This window comes from Pelobates fuscus, chromosome 1, assembly GCF_036172605.1.
Source record: "Pelobates fuscus isolate aPelFus1 chromosome 1, aPelFus1.pri, whole genome shotgun sequence".
NCBI lineage: Eukaryota > Metazoa > Chordata > Amphibia > Anura > Pelobatidae > Pelobates > Pelobates fuscus.
Genome location: NC_086317.1, coordinates 443,921,812 through 443,949,574, shown reverse-complemented (window position 1 = coordinate 443,949,574; position 27,763 = coordinate 443,921,812). Strand labels below are relative to the sequence as shown.

Sequence of the window (27,763 nt, the reverse complement as noted above, 5' to 3'; positions counted from 1 at the left end):
ATCCAATTCCCCCAATAATGAGACGACACTTCGTTTTGAGGTCAAGCAGAACTGACTGTACTGGCACATACAGCCTCTTTTATTCCCAATCCACAAACGTATTACTGCCCAGAGGGTTTTACAGAACAACCAATCAATCCGTACAATACACACAGACACTCCCACACAAAATCCTCCCCTCTGCCTGTGATATGATGTTAATATATTTATCACAGGCAGAGAAATACAGTTTTTACCAAATATTAATAACTTCCAAAATATACATGCCACAAACATAAAAATATACGAACTCAGCAAACTTTAATTTTTAACAGTCAAAATTCAGCCAATTCCATCCAGGGGTTAAAAAGTTAAGGGAAAGTCCTATTTGACCAAATGCAGCATGGCTTTTCTGCCCAAAACCAGTTCCACAGAGTCTTCTATCCTGGAGATAATTGGGAAGTAATCCAATTATCTCCAAGGACAGAGGCAAAACTCCATTAGCCACATGGTAGCAAAATACAATAAAATACATAAAAATATATAACTGTGCAGCTATTGCATAAAACATATACATTCAACATATCCCCAGATAGTTTAGATCTGAGTGCACATTATAACTGAATGGCACTCAGATCACATACATACAGTTCAATGGAGCCAAAGTCTTTCACATAGCCATGGAGCCAAAGTCTTTCACATAGTCTCGTTATACGAATGGGCTCCATGGCATAGCTATCTGGGGTAACACTGCTCACATAGGGAAAGTACAGAATGACCCGGCTTTCGGGTCTTTGCAGGGGAGTCACAGGGCAGGAGGCTGGCAATCAGTCTTCTCCAATGCCCAGTGGCGAGGCTGGTTTCGCCACAACCATCTAGCTCCCCTGATCCCTTTTGCCTCCCTAAATAGAGAAAATCTTACTTGTATTCAAGTCTGCAGGTTGCTTCCCCATAGGATTGGCTGAGACTGTCAAGGATGCAGATCAAGGGCAGAACCAGCACAAGTCAAACATAGACCTGGCCAATCAGCATCTCCTTATAGAGATGAATTGAATTAATGCATCTCTATGAGGAAAGTTCAGTGTCTGCATGCAGAGGGTGGAGACACTGAATGGCAGTGCTGCACACTAGGTGTTTATTGCAAAAAGCCTGAAGGGAATGGTTCTACTCACCAGAACAAATACAATAAGCTGTAGTTGTTCTGGTGACTATCGTGTCCCTTTAAGTATGGAAGCTTAAGAAGGATGTATGGGAAGAAAACTTGTGTGGACTGGCTGACAAAATTAGTTAAGGCAATACAGACTTTGGTCTCTCTAACACTGTGGCATGTCCCATTTCTTCTACACTCACTACATACACCTTTCTCTGCCCCAGACTATATACCAGGAGCTTCTGCCTGCTTGTAAGACGGTAAGGAGACAAGTTGACATGTGAGTGCTAGGGGACAGTCCTTCGAGAGCGTGGAGTAGGCGCATCATTTGATGCATTTATGTCAAGCTCAGGGTGCTGTCTGCATAGTATGACCTTAGTTGGACAGCCTGCATGATTGGCAGGCAGCCGGACGTGCATTCATGCCAGGCTGGCCTTCCAATTCTTTGGACAGACATGAACCCTTTTTGGGTATGTTCGCCCTTTTGGCAGTTCTGATCACGTGATTTGTGTCAGTGGCCCACCCTTTTACCCTGCCCATTGACTTCTTGCTTCACTGGACACTGCTGTTAGGGGGTAGGGATTTACTTAAAAGATGAAAGCATAAATCAGAGAGAGATTAGCATAGGCTATGTGTTTTCTTATAGCTGCATCCTTTGAGTTTCCCTCCAACACCATCTCCATCAGATACATGACACTTGGGAGGTATGATTGTTTTAGTGTTTTTTGTCGATAGGATTCTGTAATTAGGCCCATCATAATTGTCAGCACCAGGCCCACTGGGATCCTAATCTGGCCCTGCTGATCTGCTTGATGTGTCCTCCCATTGTACAGCGTTGCAAAATTTGTTGGTGCTTTATAAATAATAATAATAGTAATGTTGGACGCCCATACAGTCTTCCAATTTTATGTTAGCCACAGTCAATAGAAGCTTTCAATCCGTAGCTGCCCAACTTGTGGTACATGTGCACCATAGGGTACTATCAAAGCATTTATTAAATACTTCAGGACTGTTTTTAATTTAGATTATTAAAAACAAATAGTTTTTTTTTTGTTTTTTTAAAGCCCCTTTAATGGGATGTCAGGTATGCATCACAGTTATAAAGTAATACTTCAAGCACCATGATCACACGGCACATAGAGTTTAACCCTCTCTGCTGGTGGAGATATAACTCCACCTCCGGCAGCATCATTAGCGTGTCTAGTTCCGTGCTGGCTGATGTCAATAAGCTTGTGGCTTCTGCGGCTTTGCAGAAGCTGGAAGTGCGCCACTGGACCACCAGAGAGTATCAAAGTCTTGCGGGAACCCAGGTAAGTGTAAAACGATTTGCCCCATTGCAGAGGATTAGGGCCACTGTACTCCTGGCATCATAAACACTTCAGAGGGCTGTAGTGGTTATGATGCTTGGAGTAACCCTTTAAAAACACAAAAGGATAGAAGATCCTCCCGCATAATTACAGGACAATAACCAAGTTATGGTGCTTTGATTGTCCCTTAAAAACATTCTAGAAGCTGGTAAACCATCATGAGAGTTGGAGTTTTACAACATCTAGGGATGTACATTTGGGCATGGAATAGATACATTTACAAAGCTTAAATGAAATACGAAAAAAATTTAGCATATAGCCTTCATGTAATTTTATGAATCAAACCTTTATTTATCTGCATTCAAAGGAACACTGCAGTTACGCAGACCCCTTCAATAAAACTTGATCATGTGATGCCGAAATCCCTTAGGAAAGCATTGACTCAGTGTTTTCCTATATGGATGTTTTAATGCGTGCGGCTCTCCCTGTACATGCGCATTAAGTCCCCAATGCTCTTCTATGAGGAGTATTGGATTGGACGAGGGTGGAGGAAGCCATGCCTCCTCTGTGACGTCGGAGATGTAAACAGTGCCGAGAGAGGCTTGGCACTGGAAATGGGTAATTAAATATTTTATTTTTTACATTTGTAAAAGAATACTTTAGTGTTCCTTTAAGTGGTTGGGTCTTTAGTATAGAGACTAATGTTCCAACTAATATGCAGCACTTAAAAATATTAATAAGCAAACATTTAAAGGAAATTAACATGGCATTTTGTGGCTATTCAAAATTAATAAAGCTAACTTACTGTTGGATCGTGCGTAAATAGCAACACTAATAGTCAAAGCTCAGCCAGGGGTGAGCAGCGACCAGTAATATGAATTGACGTCTCTCTCTGTTAGCTACAGCAAAACATTAGAATAATATTTGAATAGGTTCTCTTAGCAAAGTGGAAGAAAGAATCTAAATAGAAGCAGCCATTACAATGATATGAAAATGATTTACGAGCTTTAAATGAACAGTATTGCACATTCATAACTAGTTCCTAAATAGTGTTCTAGTAAGTATTTTGATTCCCGCCGCCCGCACCCAAATAAAATAAATAAATAAAAAAGTAAAGAGATTTGCGCATATTTTAGCCCCCGCCTCATCCACCCTTCCTCTGACTGAGATCAATCTCCTGGAAGCTGGAGGCCTTGCGCAATCTGAGCCAGCAAAGAGAGAGGGGAGGAATTTGAGGAGAAATTCTTTTTTAATAAATGAATAAAATAAAAGCAATGTAAGGAGGCGGTAGGGACTGCATTGTGGGAGGATAAAGACTTTTTTTTTCTTCTATGCGTACTGCTGTCAAGGGAAAAGGTTTTAAGTCTGATTGCCAGTGCAGTGTGCGCATGGGTGACAGACATGAAATATGTACAGAACTGACATTAGGCAGCCCAGAACAGAGTTCTAGCCTACCTAAGTCACGTGTTCAGGGGATGTAACAAGCCCCCGAAACACAAGTGCAAATAACTCTAAATGTGCAGTGTTATCCAGGCTCCTTCAAATCACTGCCACGGTGGCTCGAGTAACCCTCTAATGAATATTAGATCTTAGCAGAAATTTGGAAAAAAGTGCTGTAAAAGAGCAAATATCAAGGTCTAGCTTGTCAGTCACCCTGTAAATTATTACTGTAATTAATAATAATTAATAATCTGAGTTTTTTGTAAGATTAATAAAAGATGGATTTAATTGTGACTATTGACATTGAGCGGAAATTTGAGAAAAGTGAAAGAATATGAATGTAAGTAAGTGATAGCCCTTTAAATGGCTTTAATTGCTACTTCCTCACTTACACCTGTATATCATTAAACATTGTTTTACACATCCTGTCTGGGTAATGTGGTCTTCCAAACATTTCCCTCTGATTTACATAATACTGAAACATAAAACCACAGGATATCAAAATAGAAGTTAGTGTTAAACCTAAACAATTGCCATGATTCACATATATGTTATGTTCAATGTTATAAAAAAACTTTCACAGTGACTCACTAACCAGAAGAAATATTTGTCTAAATATAATTCACGATTACATCTTTATTAAATACTGAATAGTGACAGAGCAGCTTTCGATATCCCAGCGGCCTGCTGGAATCATTCTGTAGCAATAATTATTTCATCAGTGACTTGCTAGCCAAGTTTTAAAAAAATATATTTTGTGTGCCAAATAGATATAATTTGTGCGCCGACGGGCCCAAGGGGAAGCTCATGCCAGAACATTAAGGATACTATTTAAATATTATGCTGTATGCAGTAAAGTAATTGTGACACAATATAAAAGGATTCAAAAAGATTATCCGCAATATTCATAAATCATTGCACCTACGCTCGATGGATCATTTGTTGTATTACATTCAGATTAGAAAGGTATAGAAGCCTTAGAAGCCAGAGAGGCGATCACACCAACATTGAGATGACATTTCTATTGCGATGAATATCTTAAAACTAGGTAAAACCACACACACAAAAAACATAAACAGTTGTGGCTGCCTGGTTTCCGAGACTTGTCTGGGTCATCTTACAGCCACGGAGGCTCGCCAACTTCCATTATGTGTGGATCAATAGATCAAAGAGCTGCTTGTACCAATTAGAGTATGGCACTGAATTCCTGAGCGATTCTATTAGGTATGAGGTACTTGCAAATATGACTATTCGAGTCACCTTATTCTAAAGTGGAAAATACATTTGTTTACCGTTGCTATTGACGTGCACTGCATCTGTTCATTTAGTGTTGCTCTAAGCATGTGACGGTCTAAGTAGAATTTTGCAAATAGCCAGCTTTTCTCGTGAGCTAGGACTTTCAGGAAAACAAATAAATTTAAAAAAAGACTATCCCCAAATAATGGCATTAGCAGCCCTTAAAATACTAAGGATTTGCTAATAAGAGGAAAAAATAAATTCAGGATAATAAATGTTACTAGTACACTCATTGTTATGAAAACAGGAAAGCGGAATTGATTACCGGTAATTTGTCTGTTACATAAGGTGACTGAACTAACTAAACTATTAGCCCTGGGCATCTATACCAATGCAACCACCGCCATCGACCAATCACTGGCATGATCATTTTTCATGACTTTTATAATAAATAATAAACGGTGGTGTACCAAGCTCTAGTGGAAGCTTAATGAACTAAGTGCGCATGGGACATTACACACGTCACGGCTGATTAATCCATTAACCAGAGGCTTGGGCTTGGCTACCCCAAACTAGTACTGACTGGCATTGTGGTCACAAGAGGATGCATGGCATGGCAAATCTAATGGCTAGTGGAGGACTCCTTTTGGGGCTTGCCTTGACGTGGCAGATGACCTTTTATCCAAATGGCCATTGTAATGAAACTAAAGAGCCTCCATGTTGTTTAAATGTACATACGGATTTAGGCCAGAGCGCAGGTAACTTTCTTTTTGTTTTTATTATGTCTTTTTAGCTGCCAGAAAGATATTCAGAGAAAAATATCTGTTTTATAGCAGACTGTTTTGTCGTATAATGCTGGTTCACATAATAGGGAACAATTTAAATTTTGACTGGGGAGAGGGAATAGAGACTATTTTTGTTTCCATCTCAACATCAACATGTTAAATTTAAAATAGTTAAGACTTTGAAATGGAAATATAAAGTACTGGTAGTACTCTTTCACATAGCATCCTGATAATTACAGGTTTTCAAAGGGTACTTGCCAAAGCCTGTATTTAGTAGCCTATTTTACGTAATCAGGATTAAAAATAACCGTGATTGGCTGAACACAACTGCTTGTAATGAAGCATCATCTGACTCATATAGAGATTAAAAAGTATATAATCAGCAGCCCTACGTAAATATATAATGTGAAATGGAGGAAAATTCTGCAATTATTTATATAAGAAAATTTACAAGTAATGAGAGGTCCAGGAACTATAATAACATATGTGAAGGCATATTGTGTTGTAATTTGATTTGGTATATTTGGCTTTTACTAGGGTCATAGGTGGCAACAAGGCAAGAATTCAGTACAGACAGTATATCATTAAAAACTGTTAGGAACATATGTCACTTGGTTGGGGCAGTCACTAAGAAGTGGAGATTATGTAACTAATCTGATGCTTCCGAATCGAATGAAACATTTAAAGGGTTACTCCAGCCACCATAAACACTGCTGCTTTTATAACTGGTCATAGTACACAGCTTGTATATGCAGTGTTTCAGATTGAGACGCCGCCTAGATCGAGAAATAGCTAAACTTGTGCCGGAGTGTAGTTACATCTCCAGCAAACGTGACCTATTCACCCCAGAACTCTGTTCCAGGTTGACTGTCTGTTCTATGCATTAAAAAAAAAAAAGTCTGCCAGAACACATTTTGAACTGGCGATAGACATATGAAGCTTCTACAATTGAAGGTAGTGCTGAGCATGCCCCTGTAATAAGAAGTCTGTAGGACTCTGTACATATCTAAAGCACTTGCTCCATGTATAATTTTTCCCTCGCTCTGTAGAGCCCATAAGGTCAAGCTGTGCTCCCAGACTATCTATATTAGATTATCTTTCCCCTATCCCTTTTAATTCCCTCCCTTTGACCACCCACCCATGCCACCTTATGTCCAGCCCTCCCTTCCATCCTTGGCTTAGATCACAAAGACTGAGATGTGGGAGGAAGTTACCAGCAAATGAGCCATTATTCAAATTGTCTTTTGTAAACGCTAACTTCTTGGATTCAATAGTTCTGTATCTGAATTAGGTGGGCGGCATGTGGCAGCGCTTGCGCCTTATGTCCAGCAATGAGAATCATTTCATTGGACCTCAGACCGGAAAAGTGTGACTCGATGTGATGTCAAGGTAGGCAGGTTCTGGGAGAACTTGACCCAAAGCCTGGCTGATGTTTTTGATTGTTTTAAAGCTGTGGAGATGGCAATAGTGATATAATAGATTAAGTAATGTACAAAATAACTAAGATAGGCTGACAAGAGGTTTGGAGTAACTCTATAGACAATGCATGAGATTGAAGATGTAAAATTGTTTCTCAAAAGACTAAAAAATAAATAAAATGGCACCATAAAATACTGGTTTTCTATTTTAGGTTTTAATTCTCAAAAGATTATCAAATCTTTCCTGCTTCATGCAGTATGCAAGCAGAGGGATGGCCCTGCATGGTACTTTACTCATCCACGATTATATCACGAGATGTAACCATAAGAAATAACTCACTAAAATAAAGAATTGGATGACCAGAAAATTTCCAAATTCAGGCATAAACCATCGAGAGAGGACTATGGTATTTTCTTAGTCTGTTACTTTGGCAGACATTTTGCAATTCGGTTTCGAATTCAATGTTTGGTGAATAAGCCTATGCATGAACAGTTTAAAGGGACACTATAGTCATCCAGACCACTTCAGCTCAATGAAGTGATTTGGGTGCCAGGTCCCTCAGGTTTTAACCCTTCAGATGCAAAGAAGAAACGGCTATGTTTACATTTGGGGTTAATCCAGCCTCTAGTGGCTGTCTTCCGGACAGCCACTAGAGGCGCATCTGCGACGCTGGAGGTGATTTTCGCCTTCATCGCGCAGAGGGTCCATAGGAAAGCATTAAGAAATGCTTTCCTATGGACACTTTGAATGCGCACGCGGCACTTGCCGCGCATGCACATTCGGCTCCAGTGACGTCAGACGGGGGAGTAGACGCCGGCGGGGGAGGAGAGGTCACCAGCGCCGAGGGAGCCCTCAATGTTACGGGAGGGGGACCCAGAGGGTTCTATAGTGTCAGGAAAACCACTTTGTTTCCCTGACACTATAGTGATCCTTTAAGACAAAGGCAACAGAAAGGAATAAAAATAAAAAAGGGAGGGTTAACTTGAAATAAAACAATGATTTAATAAGCTTAATATGGCTTTCTGTAATAAGATTGTTACGGACAGTATGACCATTACTAAGAACATTGGAAAGTGATCTAGCTCCATCCTGCTCTCATGTAAAAAAGGAAGGAGAATGCATGATTATTGAACCAGGGCTCAACATTTCCACTCTCTACCTGGGAGTTAAAATTCATCCCGCATGAGTGACATTTGCGATTCCCTCTTCAGTAACCTAGTTGATGCTTCATTGTACAAGCCTGAGCCGGCAATAAAACTTGTGGAGCATTTGTTCTCTTTGCTCAACCTAAAAATAAAAGCTGGCAATGAGTCTGTTCAGTGAATATTGTCAGTGGTTTTCTCGAAAACACCATCTAATTTAAAATCCAAGGACGACATCTGAAGCACTGTTTACTGCAAGAGACGGGTGCGGACGAGAGAGAGAGAAAAGCCAAAGACGGTAAAAAAGTACCTTCATTTGAATGTTTACATGATCACGAGGACTAGCCCATATAGTTTATTTCTACAATACTTGGCTGTACCATTTATTGGCTTGGTCACACGTGTGCCTCAAAAAAGAAACATTAAAAAAAATAAAAAAATAAAAAGTAAATACAAAATTGTTCATGGAACTAGATACCTTACGCATGTGTGGCTGTTTTGCACTATACAATTTTATAAAGATAAAAGGAGATGAACCTTTTTTTCCCCCTCTGTGCATTTGACTAGACAATAGCCAGCACTAACAAGGAAGTAAGAGATGGGCATATAATGGTGGATCTTCATTAGCTGCAGTCCTTATCTTTCTTGTATTTTCATGACTATACTCCCCTCTTTGCCACTTGCCCTTATTAATAATTATCATCTTTTCCTTCTTTGCGCTGGATCTTAATACCAAAATCTCTATCCATGATGTCTGCGGTTTGCCTTTCTTTGGAATTCTTTTGACTTGGTGGAGTATGCTTAAAATTTGCCGAGGAAAAGAAATGAAACAAACTCAAATCACATGGTTTGTCTCACTACAAGAGCAAGTTACAAGAAAGGGATAACCTGGGGGAACCATATATTATAATGCTCATACAACTCCATGAAGTCATTGAGATTGGAAGATGTATCTACAAGTAGACTACTTTACTCATTGCTCCTGTTTAGGGGACCTATTATTTAACACTACTCTTGAGATTAATAGTAGATTGCGGTCTGGCCTACGTACAATAAAGAATGAGAGTTATTTGGTGGGGACCGGAAATAAAGACGGTATTTTAATTCTGCATTTGCGGCACATGTCATTTCCTCTAATGTGTATCATGTTTAAACAGGTTAAAGTGGGGTCTTCGCACAGACTGGTAGCTTTCAATTATTTTTGTAAACAAAATAGAGAATGGTTGTCCTGAAGCTAAAACCAAAGAATAAGGAATCTAACTTTAAAAAAAAAAATATATATATATTGAAAGTTGCAGTGTTCCTTTAATTCATAAGATCTTTACATTACAGAACTGTATTGATAAGAAGGGGAATGCAAGATGTGCTGTCTTGAAGACATAGCAAGACCATCCTGAGGAAAGCTGGCAACACAGATGTCTTGCGTTCAAGTAACTGGCGTTTAAAGATGGCTGGAACAGATGGACTAAAGTCCGTGGATTACACAGATCAGGGGAGCAAAAAAATAAATATATATATATATAGTTGATTTACAGTCACCGGATTACAAAGAGCAGTATAGGTATGCAATTTTACAGTCAAAGGATTACAAAGATCAGTAGCCGCGGAGCAGATGTTCTCAGTTACGGTAATTGGATTTAAGAAATGTACTATGTTATTGTAACAAGGTTACATAATCAGGAGTCGGACAGAGGTGCCATGTCACAGGATTATAACATCAGGAGAAGGGCCGCTGTGCTACATTAAAGCGACTCTACAAATCATCTCTTTCATTCTCTCTGAAATAAAGAGGGGTCAACATACCCCATATTAAGCACAGAAATAAAGGTAACCGGCCTTTTCAGCTAGGCTTGCACAACATAGGTCATGCTCGGGGCATCACTTATTAAAGACATCCTAAAGAGCATATTTTTAAGAATATGATTAAAGCATAGTATAAAGCACAGTAGTGAGTTTCGCATAATATATAAATTTATTTTTTATTTATTTTTTAATGCTGCACTGGTCATGCTTTTTCACCAGTCAGGCAAAATCCCTTGTATGGAAAAGAAATATGTCTAGGGTTCTAAACCCTTGGGGGATGGGACTCAAAATGTCATCCTCATTCGCTTTTGCATGAGCTCTTATTGACTGGAATTGGTAAATCATTTTTTAGCAGACAACTGCTCACAGCCTATTGTTAGCACGGCAGTAACTCCACCTTTTGTCAGGTTTTGTCAAGTGGAGGGAAAACGCACTTTGTCTTATGTGATCTTTTGATTGAGTAGGAATTTCAGTGAAATTACAACAGTCAATATGAATATATCGTAAAAATGTTATCTTTATGAAATACTCAATGAAAGTAATTTATTTTTAAGGGGTAGTGGGGGGGAGAGAGTACTGCTTTAAGCTGTAGTGGTTTAAGTCCAACGAGACTGTCTCTTCTCTGTTAATGGCAGATGTGTTAATGTATTGGGATAATGTAGCTCGGTGTAAAGAGGATGATTTGCTCAGTGAGGTAATTTCAGTGCATGCAAAATAGGCCCCTATGGAAATCGTCATTGTTGATGATCTCTGCCAGTGGGGGGAGTGGTAGCCACGGCTACAACGGCAGGTAAAGGTGAAGGTAAGTAAAAAAAAAAAAAAAATTTTTTTTTTTTAAATATTTAAAAAAAAAATAGTTCTGATTCACGACTCCCCCTGTAATAGTGAAATAAACAGCCAGAGTGCTCGTTTAAAACCAACTGGTCTAGACTAAGTCAAGTCATAATTCAAAGCCAATGCTAGGGAACCAAGTTTCTAGGCTAGGCAATGTGAAAGCCTGAAGTTTATAGGCAGAATGCATTTCCTAGAATACAAAGGGACAACAAGCTACAACGTAAGCCAGAAGCGGCCTTTGGTATAAAATGTGCCTACCTACCCTGCATGGTGTCTGCCCTCTATATTAGAAGGTTACACAAAACCAGTATGTCATGATAAAAGCATTACTCATGCAACAGCTTTTTTTTTTTTTCTTTAAAAGATAATATGTATTCTTTCAGGTAAACAACTTTATACATAAAAATTATTTTATATGGTGACAAGATTGTAATTCTTCATGCTTAACTTACCGGTTTCGGCATCTTTCCTGCTGTTTGTCTTCTGCTTCTGCAAACGATTATCCTCTCCTTTAGCAGGGGAAAGAAAAACAAAAAAACAAATACACATAAGAGCTAGTCAAATATATATACACAAAAATTACAATATATAAGTATTGTATAATGTTTAAACTGCCTTGAGATCTAAATATCATGCTGAATGTGCCTCATGTTTCAAATGCTTTCAATTAAACAGTAACAAGACAACAATGCTACTTAATATATAAAAAAATTAAACATTTTGTAAAATGGAAATTTACTGATCTCAGTTTCACAAATACTTATCCTTGACAAGTCAACAGATAAATGAAAGATTAAATTAGTTTAACACAACATGAAATGGTTAAACACTCTTCCCCCATGCACATTTATTCCAGCACCGAGGGACCAGGGCGCTTGCTCCATCTCCTCTTCCCAAGATGTCACTCTGATGGAGGACATAATGCAAGCTTTCCAAAACTTTTATGTAACTGCAGTGTTTTCACTTGCAGAGTTAGGACAGGGACAACGTGCCCAGACCACTACTGTGACATGCCACCCTAGTCACGGTCTGTACCCACGTTGTTACCTGTGTTTATCCCCAAGAGACTTTTCACTACCCCTGGATCCCAGTACCTACCCCTCACGCCAAACCACAGAGAGCGCCTCTCCCCTTGGCCGTACAAGGAGTCCAGAGAGATGCGAGGACTGTAGCGGGACTTACTCTATAGACGGTAAGCTCGTTTGAGCAGGGCCCTCTTCAACCCTTCGTTTCTGTGAGTTTTTTTGGAATTGTCTTATTTATAGTCAAATCCCCTCTAATAATATTGTAAAGCGCTACGGAATCTGTTGGCGCTATATAAAATCGCAATAATAATCATAATAATAATAATAATAATAATACTCTGAATTCCTCTTAAACTCTGGCCCGGCCACAGCTAATCCCATTGCCTGGCCAACTTCCACCTCCGTTTTCCCCCACTTCCCGACCAGGCAGGAGAGCACTAATTGGAGGAGAGGTACCAGAGACCAAGTGGAACAAACGCTCCCTGAGTTTCCGCACCTTTTCAGTCCGCATAAGCTCCCAATATTTGACCGGCCTAAGCCCCGTTCGTTATGGAACTCATTTGGGCATGAACATTGATGATTTGTCATGGATCCGGTAACTATTTTGCCAACATGGACGCTCAGACCAGAGCTATCCGTTGATATATCATGTGTTGGGGTTTCTGTCAGTTTTGTTCTGTTTTGCGGGTATTTTTGTGTTGTGCCCTCTGTATCCAGGAGATAATTGGTGTAGCGAGAGATAACTCAATTATCTCCCAGCCACAGAGGCACCAGGACAGCATATTTTGCTGTGGAATAGAGATCCCATTGCGTTCCTACTCCAGTTATATCTACTTCAGATCATTCATGCTTGATTCACCATATACTAAATCTACATGATTTTCTTTTCCCACACATTTCAGGAACTTTTTTAAAGTAGTTATCACTCTTAAGGAAGACATTTAAAGCAAACCCAATATGCTTCCCATAGGGGCTGCAAACATCCTATGGGGTAATTAATCTAAATAAACTTGTGCTCCAGGCTCAGGAGATTCTATTAATACTTCCAAAATGCATAGAGTCCAGGCACACAGATTCTATTATACTTCAGAATTTTTTATTTGAATAAGAACATGACAATGTTTCTGCCAATCTGGACAGCCATTTTCAAGCCATAGTTATGACTAGGAAAAAAGAATGTCTATTGGCCGAATCAGTGTAATGTTGTGCTGCTTATTGCAATGTTTGCAGTATGATGGAATCTATGTGCCTGGACTATATGCATTTAAAGTGAACCTGTTATGACTGGTTCCCTTGAACAGATAACAGCATCTAAGGCACTTAACATAGTGATAACCCATATACCGGTATGTATGTGCATTTTCAGCTGCTATATTAGTACTCATCTGCTGCCATTCATTCTGGCACCACCATCTCAGAGTGTTACAGAACTACCACCCACAGCTGGTGGGAATGGACCTACTTGGGGAAACATCCCCAAATAGGGCATTCCTACGTGCCAATATCAACATACTTGCATTACTGCCAGGACATTGGCACACAGGTCTAATGCCAATGATTTGATCGACAGGTGGAGGGGGGACCGCACAATCTCTAAATTTGCCAGCATTTTTCCTGGCTCTATGTCTGGGTGGAATTTATTGCTCTTTAAAATGAGATGACCTTGTGTGTACCATGACGGGTATACTTTAATGACTAATTTTTGCCTTTATTTGTGCATTAAGGTTAACTTAAATTAACTAACACACAAGCAACGTATTAGTCAAGAGTTTGGCTGCACTCATTTCTAACAGGGCCATCTTTACCTCGTCTCTGTCAATACTATGGTCTATGTCAATTATTTGTGTCAAAAATTCCCTTCTAGAACTGTAAAGCAATGTGGAAAATTGTGGCCCTATATAAAATGCCAATAATAATAGCAAAGAGGTGGAAGTTCTACTTTTTTTTCCAAAATCACAATCTCCCATAGGAATTTTTAAAAAGGTAAATTCAATCATCATAACCACTAACTTTCCTTCTTTGATCATCAAAACTTTTTGTTTGGTGTGCGCACAGCATTTAATTCTCCCCCTTCCCTTTCCTTGTCACACTCAGACAAGCTGAGCAGTTGTCTTCACGTGTCAGGGATTGAGGCATATGTTTGGCACATCTGTATTCATAAAATTAAAAATGAGTTTGTTAGACTGAGACAATATAGCACAGCTACTGTCAGACTACAGAATGCATAAATTCATGTTTGTGGCCAGACATTCATGGGTGGAAGAAATATCTAGTTATTTTACTTTGTTATAAATTTATTTTTGTATATTTTTAGATTAAATTATCCATAAAATGTATTAAAACATGTGGGTCACTTACACTACGCGTGGCCCATTGGGCGAGCATAATTGCCTGAGTCACATTGATTTTGGGAGTGACCACTACAGAAACTGCAAATAATGTTTTTTTTAAGCAAACAAATCTCATTTATTTAGTGGTATTATGTGTTAATGTATTATTACTGAATTACGAAGAGTACAGCCAGGGTGACTGATCAAAGAAATCAATCACTCAGGGTGTATTGGTTGCAGGGTATTGAGGGCATAACCCAAAGATAGAAATAGAAAGCGAAGAGACTGTAAAAGGGCACTTCGTTTAGTTAACCCTTTTACAGTCTCTTTCTATTACTGAATTACGTACATGAAGCATAGGTTGTGTAAATAAAAAAAAATTGCTAAGTAAATTCAAGAACAGAAATAGTGTCCCTAATCTAAACATTGTATTAGAAAAAGTTAAGGGATATTATAGTGTAAGGAATATAAATTCCCGGCCATCCCCCACAGCACTATAAGGAATAAAAAAAACCTTTACTGTACTCATGGTTGGAGATCGGCAGTGGGTCAGCACTCCGCCTCCTCCGACATCACTTTATAGGGAGGTCTAATGTGCATGTACGGCGAGCGTAATAGGAACTCCCCATAAGAAAACATTGCTGCAATGCTTTTCTATGGGGTTTTCTCGGACGGTGGATTTCCTCATGCAGAGCGTGAGGACGTCCAGCATCAGTTAGGCGACCAAAAGTCGCCTAGCAAGCAGGAAGTGCCTCTGATTGACAGCCACTAGAGGCAGTCTTAGTCCTGCAATGTAATCACTGCAGTTTCTTTAGAACTACGATTTACATTGGAGAACTAAGTGAGACTAGGACACTGCATCCAGACCACTTCAATGAGCTGAAGTGGTCTTGGTGCATATAATGTCCCTTTAAAAGTATAGTAAATGCATTGTGGGTGCACACCAAAATATGACCTGAAGTCCCAGGGTGTTTACAGCCTGGAAGTTATAACGCCTTCTCATCTGCCACTTTGCAAACATTATCCAAGAGATCCAGGATACAAATACTGATAACTCAGAACATTTCGAAGTCACCAACATTAAAGTACTTGAGATTCATTGTTGATCTTGTCAGGAATAGAACCTACGTCTGTCAATTCTAATACATCATTCAATTTAACAAGATAAGGGCCAATGACAACAACAAGAGAGACTATGCACCATAACCAATACAACATTGTTTAAAAGTGGTAGGAGTTGTTATGATAATATGAAAATACTCAGACTCAAGGTAATGTGGGCTCCTGACACAGCAGATTACCAAGCGACAAAGCTTAGGGACTCCTGGTAGTGGTTATGGTACCTGGACAGCCCCTTAAAATATTTATGCAAGTATTGATTCAGGAATTACCGTATATACTCGAGTATAAGACGAGTTTTTCAGCACAATTTTTGTGTTGAAAAACCCCAACTCGTCTTATACTCGAGTCACTGTCTGTATTATGGCAATTTACATTGCCATAATACAGACAGGGGGCTGGCAGCGAGCGCTTACCTCTCCTGCAGCTCCTGTCAGCTCCCTCCTCCTCCGCGCCGGTCCTTTCAGCACCTCGGTCAGCTCCCAGTGTAAGTCTCGCGAGAGCCGCGGGGTCATAGTGCGGCTCTCGCGAGACTTACAGTGTGAGCTGACAGAGGAGCTGACCGGACCGGCGTGGAGGAGAAGGGAGCTGACAGGAGCTGCAGGAGAGGTAAGTGCTCCCTGCCAGCCCCACTCTTCCCCCCACTGAACTACCAATGCCACTGGACCACCATAATATATATATATATACGTACTTGGCTAAGATGTGTTGGGGACATGTGTCGATTTATTTGAAAGTAAAGTTCATGTATTGTCTTAGTATCTTTCAGTTGCTCAAATGTATCCTTCCAAATAGGAATATGTTAAAATATGTTTGTCCTTCTCCCTGCTCAATAATGCCCAAGGGTCCTAGGGAACCACCATCAAAAGAGACTGCCCCCTGTTACTAGAATTCCCATTCTCTGTGGACTATATTAACCTTACTGACATGGTACTGCTTCCTGATTCCCTTGCTCGACCAATTAGCCCTAATATCACTGCAACTAATAATAAATAATAATAATAATAATAATAATAAAATAATAAAAAAATAATAAAATAAAAAAATATTAATGAAACAAAAAAACAATATTAAAATAATAATTAAAAAATAACCCCCCACCAAGGCTCTGCATCACACACACACACTGCATTCATACACACACACACTGCATTCATTATATACACACACTGTAAATAAATATTCAATTAATATAATTTTTTTTAGGATCAAATTTAATTTAGAAATTTACCAGTAGCTGCTGCATTTCCCACCCTAGTCTTATACTCGAGTCAATAAGTTTTCCCAGTTTTTTGGGGTAAAATTAGGGGCCTCGGCTTATATTCGGGTCGGCTTATACTCGAGTATAAACTGTAGTTCAAATGGAATCAGACACTAAAATACCTTTCTGGTTATGAGAGCTTCATTGTGACTTGTTTAAGACCATATGTTTGTAAAATGAGCTGAAACATATTTATAATGTATCAAACATTTTTTTTTTTCTACAAAAGGAATGAAAACAAAAAAAAAGTGATTGATTCAGCATATATTTTCATATCTACCGGAATGATTATAACAGATCCAATAAATGTGGTAGAGGCAGGTAGAGGCACGATTCAGCTTTAATATTTAAAATATGCTGTATCACCTAGACAAAACATATAGAGTACTTAATCATTTAGTTATATAGCTGTCAGTTTAATCTGTCCTCAGAACACGTTTATAGAAAATACCAATCACTCTACATATAATAAAGTGTAGTAAAAATGATCATTAACCAGGTAGCATCTTAGTAAATGGCCCTACACCTTCCTCTACCTCCAGATGAAGTGGGGCAGAGTATTTTAGATGGTGAGCTACAAGATAGCCCTTCTCCTGATCTATTGATTACAGACCATTGGATTCTAAAATGCGGAGACTGAATATATCCGCTTTAGTCATCTGGAGTTGGAAAGTGAGCACTGGTTAGTGAATAGAGCCCATTACCCCAGTAACTGGACGACACACAGTTCTGGGAGTCAATTGATTTTTATTTTCCCACACACAGCCTTTTATGCACAGCCCCATAATATGGGATCTCCAGGACAAGTTTACTGACAATTTTTCCAAGATGCGCTGGATCTGAGAGATAATTGAGCTGGGAATTTTAGATAACCCAATTATCTCTCAGATACATGAAATACATAACTTTTATAAAACACCCCAAAAACATAATAAAACAGTACAGGAACCACGCAATTCTTATATCCCTGAATCTGAGCGCACAACATATCCAAAAAGAGCTCAGATTGGTTCAGTGGAACGAGATAGCTATTCAGGAGAAGGTTTCACCGGCCGGCCACAAGGTGATGCCCCAAAAGAGTTCCAGAGAATCCAGGGCTGTAGCCGGTCTTGGTTCTGGAGTTCCTGCACAAACACCAACGAATGTTCCCCCTGGCTCTTGGGTAGCGAATGCTCCCCCCTGTTGTCAGATCATATCTCCCGAACGTGGTTCGTGTAGTTGTTCGGGAAAGTATACAGGCAGCTGAACCATCTTGACCGGGGTTCACAAGAACGTGTAACCAAAATTAGTTCCACGCACTCGACGACCAAGTACCGTTGCCTGCTTTCGGTTATACGAACCCAGGGAAAGCACTCAAGTACTCCTTAATTGTGGTTAACAGCCAGGGGTGGTCGGTGTTCTAAGTCAATAACAGGGGGGGACCACACACTTTCTGTTCGGTTTCCAAACGGGATACAGATCTGTTTGCAAGAACTCAATATGGGTTCAGGCAACCCAACGGACTGATGTCAGGTCCGACACAGACACTTATACAACTTCTGACTATGATAAAATAGAATAAAGCACCCAGTTACAATCTTTCTCATATTCTTTGTTTTTGCTGCAATCTTATAGCGTACTTGCCATCTACAAACTCCAAAGAACTTCACAGAAGTACCAGAGCTTGATCCTTACAGCGTAAATGGGAAATCATTACTAAATATATCCGTTCATAAAGCTTATGTAGAAGAACATTCACCCATGTTGAACCAATAGCACAAGGCTTGTAGAAGACAGCTTGACAGTGCACACAACATGGATCCACACAACCACTATTTCAAACGATCAGTCCCAGATATCAAATAAAATAAAGTATATGCAGCTTAATAATTGTGGTCCTATGCTGCTAGCCAGGCCTTAAATGTTATTCACCTCTGCAAGTCATATTATAACCACAGGGGTAAATTTATACTTGGTACACACACACACACACACACACAAAACAAACAAGCACACACATTTATTTACTGGCAATTCAGCAAGCACAATCTATACACAATCTTTTCCTGCATTATAGTAGCAGAAAATCTATCAGTGCACCTTATTACCACTGCAGCTGTATAATCTCTCGAGTAATCTCATGTTGGTCCCATAGTGAAGTTATGTTACTATGTGACACCTGTTCACCTGTTTCTTAAATGGTGCACTCCAGAGATCTTATTGACCTTCACACAGAGTAATGCAAATAAACACTGGTGTCTAAATATATGCATAGCCTGCTGGCCGTCTATGTGACTACATGGCTTCCAATTATTTTTAGAAATAAAAATGGTGCCTACACATTTCAAAGATAACCACAATTCTTTGGGATTTACTAAACAAAGATTTGTAGTGACTTGAAAACCCAATATGGGAGAATTATTTCAAATCAGAACTTTTGTCTTAAAGAGATATAAGTGTATTCCTTGCACAATGATTCCCTCTGCCTCCCCCTCCACCAAAGTGGTAAATGACAGGTTAAATACCCTTTATTTACGTACCTGATCCCAGCGCCGATGACCCTCAGCACTGGGTTTTGGCATTGCTTCCACCGGGAGGTGCTAACAGGCATGTGTGGCAAGTGCTATGCGCACATTATTGCCTTCCCATAGGAAAGCATTAAATCAATGCTCTATTATGGTTAAATAGCTGGATGTCCTTTTGAAGCAGGCTTAGTGCTGCAATGGAAACATTGCAGTTTCTCTGGGAACGCAATGGGGTACATTGCAGCACTAAGTGCAATAGGGACACTGCTCCCAGACCACTTCGATGAGCTGACATGATCTGGGTGTCTATGGTGTCCCTTTAACTTTGTATTGTATCTAGCAAAGAAAAAAATAAATATATGACACTTAAAAATTTAAGGAAATGTTCAGCCATATGTTTAACTTTGATGAAAACATAACAAGACTAGTACTAAAGGCACTTGCTTAGATTTTTGTAAGAATTCACTTACAGCATTATTGAACTCTTACAATGCTTTTCACAGAGGAGCACTGAAAAGTTTATTTTCGAATAAGATCAAATTTGTCGAGTGAAGCAATTGTTGTGCATGTGTTTTAGGTCTGCAATACATCTCTATGAGAACCGCTGGAATGAACCAGAGATCATCAATCCCGATGATGTGATTGTGGTGAGAGAAAGATGTTGAGAAAAGACAATCCTAGTGCTTGACTATACACTAGTTAATGGATTTTTATTTTTTTACATTAACAATTATGACACTCAAAATTAAAATAAGAACATTCAAGCAATATTTAGAATGTTAGAATGTTCCTTTAAATCTAATCTACACAGTGGTAGCAAAGTTCAAAAGTTAAACATAATTAAAAATTGCTTTTTCTAGACAGTAAATGTTCTATGCTTTTAACCCCTTAAGGACACATGACATGTGTGACATGTCATGATTCCCTTTTATTCCAGAAGTTTGGTCCTTAAGGGGTTAAACACTTAATGGAACACTATGGGGACAGGAATACAAACGTGTATTCCTGACCCTATAGTGTTAACACTATTTACCCTTTCGGTCACTCCTTGACTCACTTAAATAGAAAACGTACCTTTATTACAGCGTGCAAGGGTGCGCCGGTGCTGGCCACACCCTTGACCCACCTCCTTGGAGAATTGGAAAACATTGGATTGGCTGAGATGGTCAACGCGGATGATCTCAGCCAAGAAGGCAGGGTGGGGGTGGAGCCAAACTTTGCTTTGGCAATCCGATGAATTGAATCAATGCATCTCTATGAAAAATGAACGTCAGTGCTACCCAGGAAGCACCTTTTAGTGGCCGTCTGAGTGACTGCCACTTGAGGTGTCCCTGGCAGCAATGTAAAGACTGCCTTTTCTCTGAAACGGCAGTGTTTACAGCAAAAAGTGTGCAGGTTCTGACTATACTCACCTGAACAAGTACATTAAGCTGTAGTTGTTCTGGTGACTATAGTTTCCCGCTGGAGAAAGGTAAGTGATTAACTCCTTCCTCCCACTTCAGCCCGGTGGGAGGGGGCCATGAGGGTGGGCGGGGGGACCTATTAACACTATAATGCCAGGAAACCGAGTTTGTTTTCCTGGCACTATAGTGGTACTTTCAAAAGTCTAATCTTAATAAAATGATAGGGAAAAAAAACTTTTTTTTTTTTTAAATCATTGGGGGGGGGGGGGGGGGGGGAGTCATTTTCGGTTTCGGGCCAAGGGCATCCTGAATTTTCGGTTTCGGCCCAGAATTTTCATTTCGGTGCATCCCTATTAGGAACCTGATGAGCATGTGCAACAAGTGCTGCTCGCACATCCAAACTTCCCCTAGAAAAGCAGTGTATTCAGTGGAAGCACCTCGAGTGGTTGTCAGGAAGACAGAGTGGATTTCCACATAACTGCGTGAGAGTACGGCCCAGTGGTTCAAGGAAGATGCCGCAACAATGTGGCATCGTCCATAGATAAAGTAAATTCTCTGCAGGCCAAGAAATGTCGTTTTTACAGCCGAGTTAAAAAAAAAAAAAAACTAAAAATAAACAAATACTATACAAATGTATATTTAAACAGTTATACTTACCTTGTCCTCTTCGTTTACAAAATGAGTTGCCTAGTTTATGTCCTATGCATACAATGCTAAGCGATTACATAACCATTACCATAATAATATAAACAATGTCTGATGGAAACACAGAATATGCAATAATACAACAGTTAATATATGGTGCAACATCTGGTTACGCAAGGGAGGAATTGGACTGCCACTTTAGAAGCAAGAAAAACACGTTTCCCAAGTTTTTGGCAAAATTGAAAATCACTTCAAATTTAATTTTTCACCTACGTATACGTGAAAAGCTGAACGGAGTCTTTTTTCAGCCAATAGTGGTTTTGACCTCTGCATGATTGTTGTAGAAGTATAAACAAAAAGCAAAATGTAATAATTATAATAAGTGCACTATACTTTTGCAGAAACCTGCCTCGCAAAATATATTAAAAAAATGTTTTATATCCTCAAAACAGGTGCACTTCAAAAATCCGAGGACATCCATATTGTTCCATAATTTAGCAGTTTTACAAACTACATTTACTTTCAATTTTAAACAGGATGATCTAATTACCCTAATGTTTGTTAGTTTAGCACTTTACATTACAGTAAAAATATATGTGTTGTTTTTCCCCCTCTCTAAATCCATTAGAATCAGCTATGCCTCACCTCAACCACAACGGGGGGAGGGGGGGGAATCATGCTCCATAAAATATAACAAAGAAGATAGTACACAGTAAATGTTATACGAAATGAAATGTTATCAGCAGCATATTTGTTCACGTTTATGGTTTAATGCTGTTAAGTGCACAAGTGAGATATAACTTCTCGTTTTACAATCAACCCAAACAATAAAATATCTCTAAAACATACCGCATACTGATAAATAAAAATAAGATCTCTCACTGCAGCAAGGTGCGCAAGAATATAATTTAACCATAGATTTTATAATGACACTGAGAAATAAAAGCAAAATAAAAATACTGTGACACCAACATTGCAGTTATTTAAATAAAGTATACGTTATACTTTCTTTATAACAAAATGCATTATAGGTGTTTTTATGTTTTCTCTCAAACGGAGACATGTTTTGAATTAAAAAGATGAAGACTACCGGGTTTACACTAAATACCATATCATAAACTCAAGATCAAATTGTGAAATTTAGACAAAAATAGGAAAGCAGTGAATATAGCAGAGATTTAATTTGTTTTCCAAATTAGCATTTTTTTTGTCTAAATGTTACAATTTGAGTTTCCTTTTTTGACAAGGAGACAAAATAACTACATGCTATTAGCTTTCTGACCATATCCCCAATTAAAGTCCAGGGGGCATTATTCCATTGTAAACTTAGAACTTGAATTTATAATTAAAACCATTTTGCAAAACCACTTAATGCATTCATTACTTTCTATTCCATGACCAAAAAGTGGCCATTGTACTGGGGAACCAATAAAACAGCATGGAGATCCAATATAGAGGGACAGTACTGCCCAAATACAACAATATATATTCTTTATATGAAAATTCTTTAACAGGACTGCACACAGTTTAGTAGTTAGACTGCATTAATTTTGCATTTTTCCATTGAGAGTATGCCTAGAAACTGCTTGAAAAGATTGCTGATGTCTTGTTTGCAGTCTTTTGAAGCTCTCTCCTTCTTTCTTAGCCAAGTCTTTCTGTGGCTGTCCAATCACAGATTTTCCAATGTAGCTCAATGAGAAGTCTTTGCAAGGCACTTGCCCTGAGCAATTGATGCCTCTTGAGTTTAGCTCCACTGAGCTAAATAAACCAGGAAGTAACTGGACCGGTTGTCTGATTGGCTGTCACATTGATCACATGGATTTTTTTTTACCCCAGTCTGGCCATGAGTGCTCAACCATCTCGCAATCAAGCCATCAAACATCACTCTCAGAGTCAGAGCATCCTAAGCTCGAGAGTTTGGTAAGTGAGCACCTAGTCACTACATGTCAGGAGTCCTTTAGAACATTTTCTGTGCTTTACCTCATATGGGGTCACAAAGGGGTAAATCAGGAAATAATGTCTTTGCTCAACATTCAATGCGCTCTGCAGTGTGTTGGGACTGAGCACAAGTCTATTCCACGTTAATGCACCTAAGCTTAAATCACTGGAACTATTTTCTCATTCCAATTGAAGGGTTAATCCAACTAAAAACCCTTGCTCTGCTGGACTGCCCCCCAAATAAAAAAAAAATAAAAAAAGTGAAAAAATGTCACCTCAGGTAGAGAGGGAGGACATGAGGAGCACCAAAGAGGGAGCCATGCCACCATTGGTCGCCTGTGCATGCTGATGTCAGACATCCAATATGCATATAATTGACATTAGTCAGTCCAGATCTCTTGTTCCGGGCTAGCTAATGACACTGCTGGAGGTGGAACTACACCTCTGAGAGCAGAGGGGTTGTTATACTATGGTCAATAAATTAAGATGGACACCCTACAAAGCCTTAACCAGCACAGATTATTGTAGTGACTATAATGCAAAAAAAAATCTTTGGGTTTTGAGCCCTATTTATTATTCTTAAGTCTGCTTCCTTCACTTCCATTCCCACAGCTAGCAATCTGTGTAAGATACCAATGCTGCCCCAAGCAGTTCCAGACAAAGGATTCACTATCTTTTATGCACCAGTGAAAACCTTTGCCTCAGGCAACTAATTGTCTAGAGACAAAATACTTTCCTTTCTAATACATGCACATCAATACCTGCCACAATGGTATGTGACACGTGTTAGGACACTTCTCATTGCACTGAAAGTAAACCTCAACCGTTTAAGGGCTTTATATAAATACTACTATATTGATTAATTGATGACAGTTAAATTTTAGACAAATAGTTAAATCAAAGTAAACCAATGTTTAAAGGACCTCTCTAACCAATGCACAAACTTGCATCACTGCAAAGGTTATGGTGTGAGAGGGACACGCATCTCCTTTCTCAGAGTGGCTTATACCGGCAGTCAGTTCAAAGGACACAATAGGCAGCCAGACCACTTCAGCTCATTAAAGTGGTCAGGTACAGTGTCCCTATTGCACTTAGTGCTGCAATGTTCAACATTGCCGTTCCAGAGAAACTGCAATTCTTCATGCATCCAAACAAACCTTTGGTCCGATAACGAACGCTGAAAGTCCTCACGCTCTGCATGAGGACATCCTGCATCACATTTTTCCCCATAGGAAAGCATTGATTCAATACTTTCTTATGAGAAGGTCTAATGTGCGCGCAGCATTTCCCGTCGGAGAAGCCGCAACCCAGCACGAAGGGACATTGGTGCTTGGTTCAGCTAAGTAAATAAAAGGGTTTTTAACCCTTTATTACCCGCGGTATGGGGGCACGAGGGAGGAGGGAGCTTTTTATTCCCGGCACTTATAGTATCCCCTTAAAGCCTAGTACTTTGTGAAGGGAATACAATAAAGTATATCACTCAATATTTCAATTAAAAGGGGTATTCCAAGTACAATCCCCACTTTAATGTTTTGAAGTGGTAATGCTGCCAGAAGTCTGTATGTGCAGTGTTTTACTATGAAACCTTCAGAAGCAACGTTGAGGCGTCGTTATGCAGCCCATAGGAAGAGTTCCAGGCAGACTAATGTCAATTCTGTGCAGATTGGACATCTGTCGTTAGCAAGCCTCACCATTCCTTCCTTCAGCCTGCGGGAGGGAGTGATGTCACAGAAGAGAATTGGCACAATGTGGGCAAGTAGCTTGATTGTATTCTACTTTTGGGGGCATAAGGGGAAACAGGAGAGAAAGGGTTACTCTAACCAAAAGCAGTGGTGTTTTAGGTTGAGTAACCTTGCAACGTGGCAATGCACGTCACCTTATACATTTTATGGTTGCTGTCAAAATTGTAATTGTACAACTTATTAAAAATTCCAGTTTCCCACCTATTCAACCAAAATCACATTTCCTTCAGAATCCCACTCCACGTTCCCGCCTCCATCCCAACAATAATTTAAATCAATCACCTCCAAACTCCATACAGTACTTTAGCGTGCTTTCCCCAAAACAATCTGTAATACTGTAGTAGAGACTGAGGTCTAAGAATCCACAAGAAGGACAACTGGGACTGTAGCAGGAAGAACAACAATTAAATAAAGGATAGGAGGACCACACTTTTGGCCCAATTGTATGTTCATTGTAAGCTTACTGTTCTAACAAAACATTTGCCGAGTGCTTATAGTGCCAGGAGTTAATATAATGTTAAAATATGCAGTACATTTGATAAAAATGTATGTGAGGTCAGACAAATAGAATTAAAGCAGAACTGTCACAGTTTGGGTAATTTGCAAAGACCCCCGACAGTGACATTGTCACTGGGGATCCAGCATTTCATAAATGTAGAAATTCCCCACAGTGTCCTGGTTTGAGTGTCTCCACCCTGGCTCCTTGTCTGTCACTGTTTTAAGCTCAACACTTAAAGACTAGACTGTCAGTAACCACTCAAAGTGGGGTGTGCTCTGTGTGTGGACTGATCTGGATTGTGATGACAATTACTGTATTATTTAAAAACACATTTAAAAGAAGATTTTGCGCCACTTAAAGGTTAATATAAGTTATAAGTAATATAAGTTAAAAGTGATATTAATTGGTTGAATTTCCAGAAATTCTTTTGCTCCAGAAAACTTTTGCTAAGATGTAATGTTTGTGGATACTGATGTGGTTGGGTCTTGTTTTAACAGAGTATTAATAGATTGCAGGTTACCTCATTTCTGTAACATGATAATTTTAGCATTGGACTACAAGTCTTACATGTCTAACAATATACATACAGTAGCGGAGAGCCAAAATTCTCCTCGGATAATAAGTTCACATAAACAAAATAAGAAATACAGGTAGTAGTGAAGCACCAAAGGGATAAATGGATAACCTATATATACACACAGAGATCCGCAAGCCCTTTAATAATTATATAGATCAATATCAAAGATGGTAAAATATAAAATATCTGATTAAAATTAGATTGAACCAAGTTAAATCCTGGAGTCCTCTGGCACTTCACCTCCATACTGTGTAAAATCATTATCAAGCAGCTTAACATTGAAAGAGGGGCCCCTGGCCGCCCACAGCACCCACTAACACCTGGAGGTATGGCTAAGGCAGAGCTTACTCACTTCCTTAAAGCCATACCGATTCATACCTGCAATGGGTCACCTGACACCCTCAGCCAATCACAGCTGCCGATTGCTGCTCAGGCTAATGCTTCCTTATTAGCCAATGTCATACAAATGTGGTGGGCTGCTAGACTGTCTTTTAGCCACTTACAAGATGAACCGTCGGTCATTTACTAAACAAAATTTTTATTGGATTTGGACAGAAATGGAATATATTTGCAGTTCCAGCTAAAAAAGCACATACTGAGATGGAACTGCCAGATTTTGTTGTTGCAATAGTGCAGACTGTAAAGGGAAAATAACGTTCTCCTAGGTTGAGCCATTACACTGCATGGCAGCTGAACTGCGCGCGCAGGCTGTGTGAAGGTGGAGCTCACTCACAATGACTTCAAGTGTGGGAGATATATGGACAGGATCAAATCTGAATTTATAAATTCCCCTCCTCCATATTCCTCATTCGCTTTCTGTTTCATGGGTGGGCATTCCCAAGATTGTAAGATGCAACTCACTGGCAACAACCTTCCTTGACCAACGTTCCTACAACAAACTACATGTACATATTTTTTAAAAGCACACAAAAATGTAAGGTAGCTTTCTTGGCAATCAAAAAGCAAAGCACATCAAATTTACTTATCTAAACGTACTTTCCATGCTTACGGCACAGGTCATCATTATTTTTAGTTTGCTTTTAAAACAGGGTATAAAATAAATTTAACGGGATCCTATACTGCCCGGGAAAAATACAGTTTTCCTGGCTCTATAGGTTTAATAGGTCCCTCCATCGCATCTCCCCCCCCTATCTTCAGACACTTACTGAATTCAGCGCCAGTGTCTTTCAGCGCTGGGTCAGGCCTACACTCCTCCCCCGCCAACGTCAGTCGGCAAGGGAGACCGAATTATTATTATTTTATTATTTATATAGCGCCAGCAAATTCCATAGCGCTGTAGATTCCGGAGCGCGTGCATTAGACCTCCCCATAGGAAAGCATTATTTAATGCTTTCCTTAGGTGAAAATCTGACGCTTGAGGTCCGTGAGTACGTCCAGCGTCAGATAACGGACCAAAAGTCAGTTTGGATTCCGGAAAGGCCCCAGTGGCTGTCTGGTAGACACTGAGGGCAGACTTAGATTTGCAAACATTGCAGCACTAAGTGCAAAAGGGTCACAGCACCCAGACTACTTCAATTAGCTGCACCCAGACTACTTCAATCATTTTCACTTAGGGGTGTTCTCACTAATGTTGCCATCGGTTTAGACATTCATAACTGCGTGTC

The 27,763-nt window shown here is 39.5% G+C and overlaps 1 protein-coding gene across 3 annotated transcripts in view; it reads right to left on the bottom strand.

The window, feature by feature from the left end:
• The window catches only part of RDX (radixin), a 94,480-nt gene that overhangs the window by 53,984 nt on the left and 12,733 nt on the right, over positions 1-27,763 (bottom strand). For 2 of the 3 annotated variants that reach the window (XM_063430062.1, XM_063430054.1), the window contains exon 2: positions 11,548-11,604. In XM_063430062.1, the coding sequence (XP_063286132.1) occupies positions 11,548-11,559 (12 nt within the window). In that variant the 5' untranslated portion in view covers positions 11,560-11,604. Of the gene's footprint in view, positions 1-11,547; positions 11,605-14,130; positions 14,270-27,763 lie in introns of all 3 variants that reach the window. The other variant, XM_063430044.1, reaches the window with a different exon arrangement.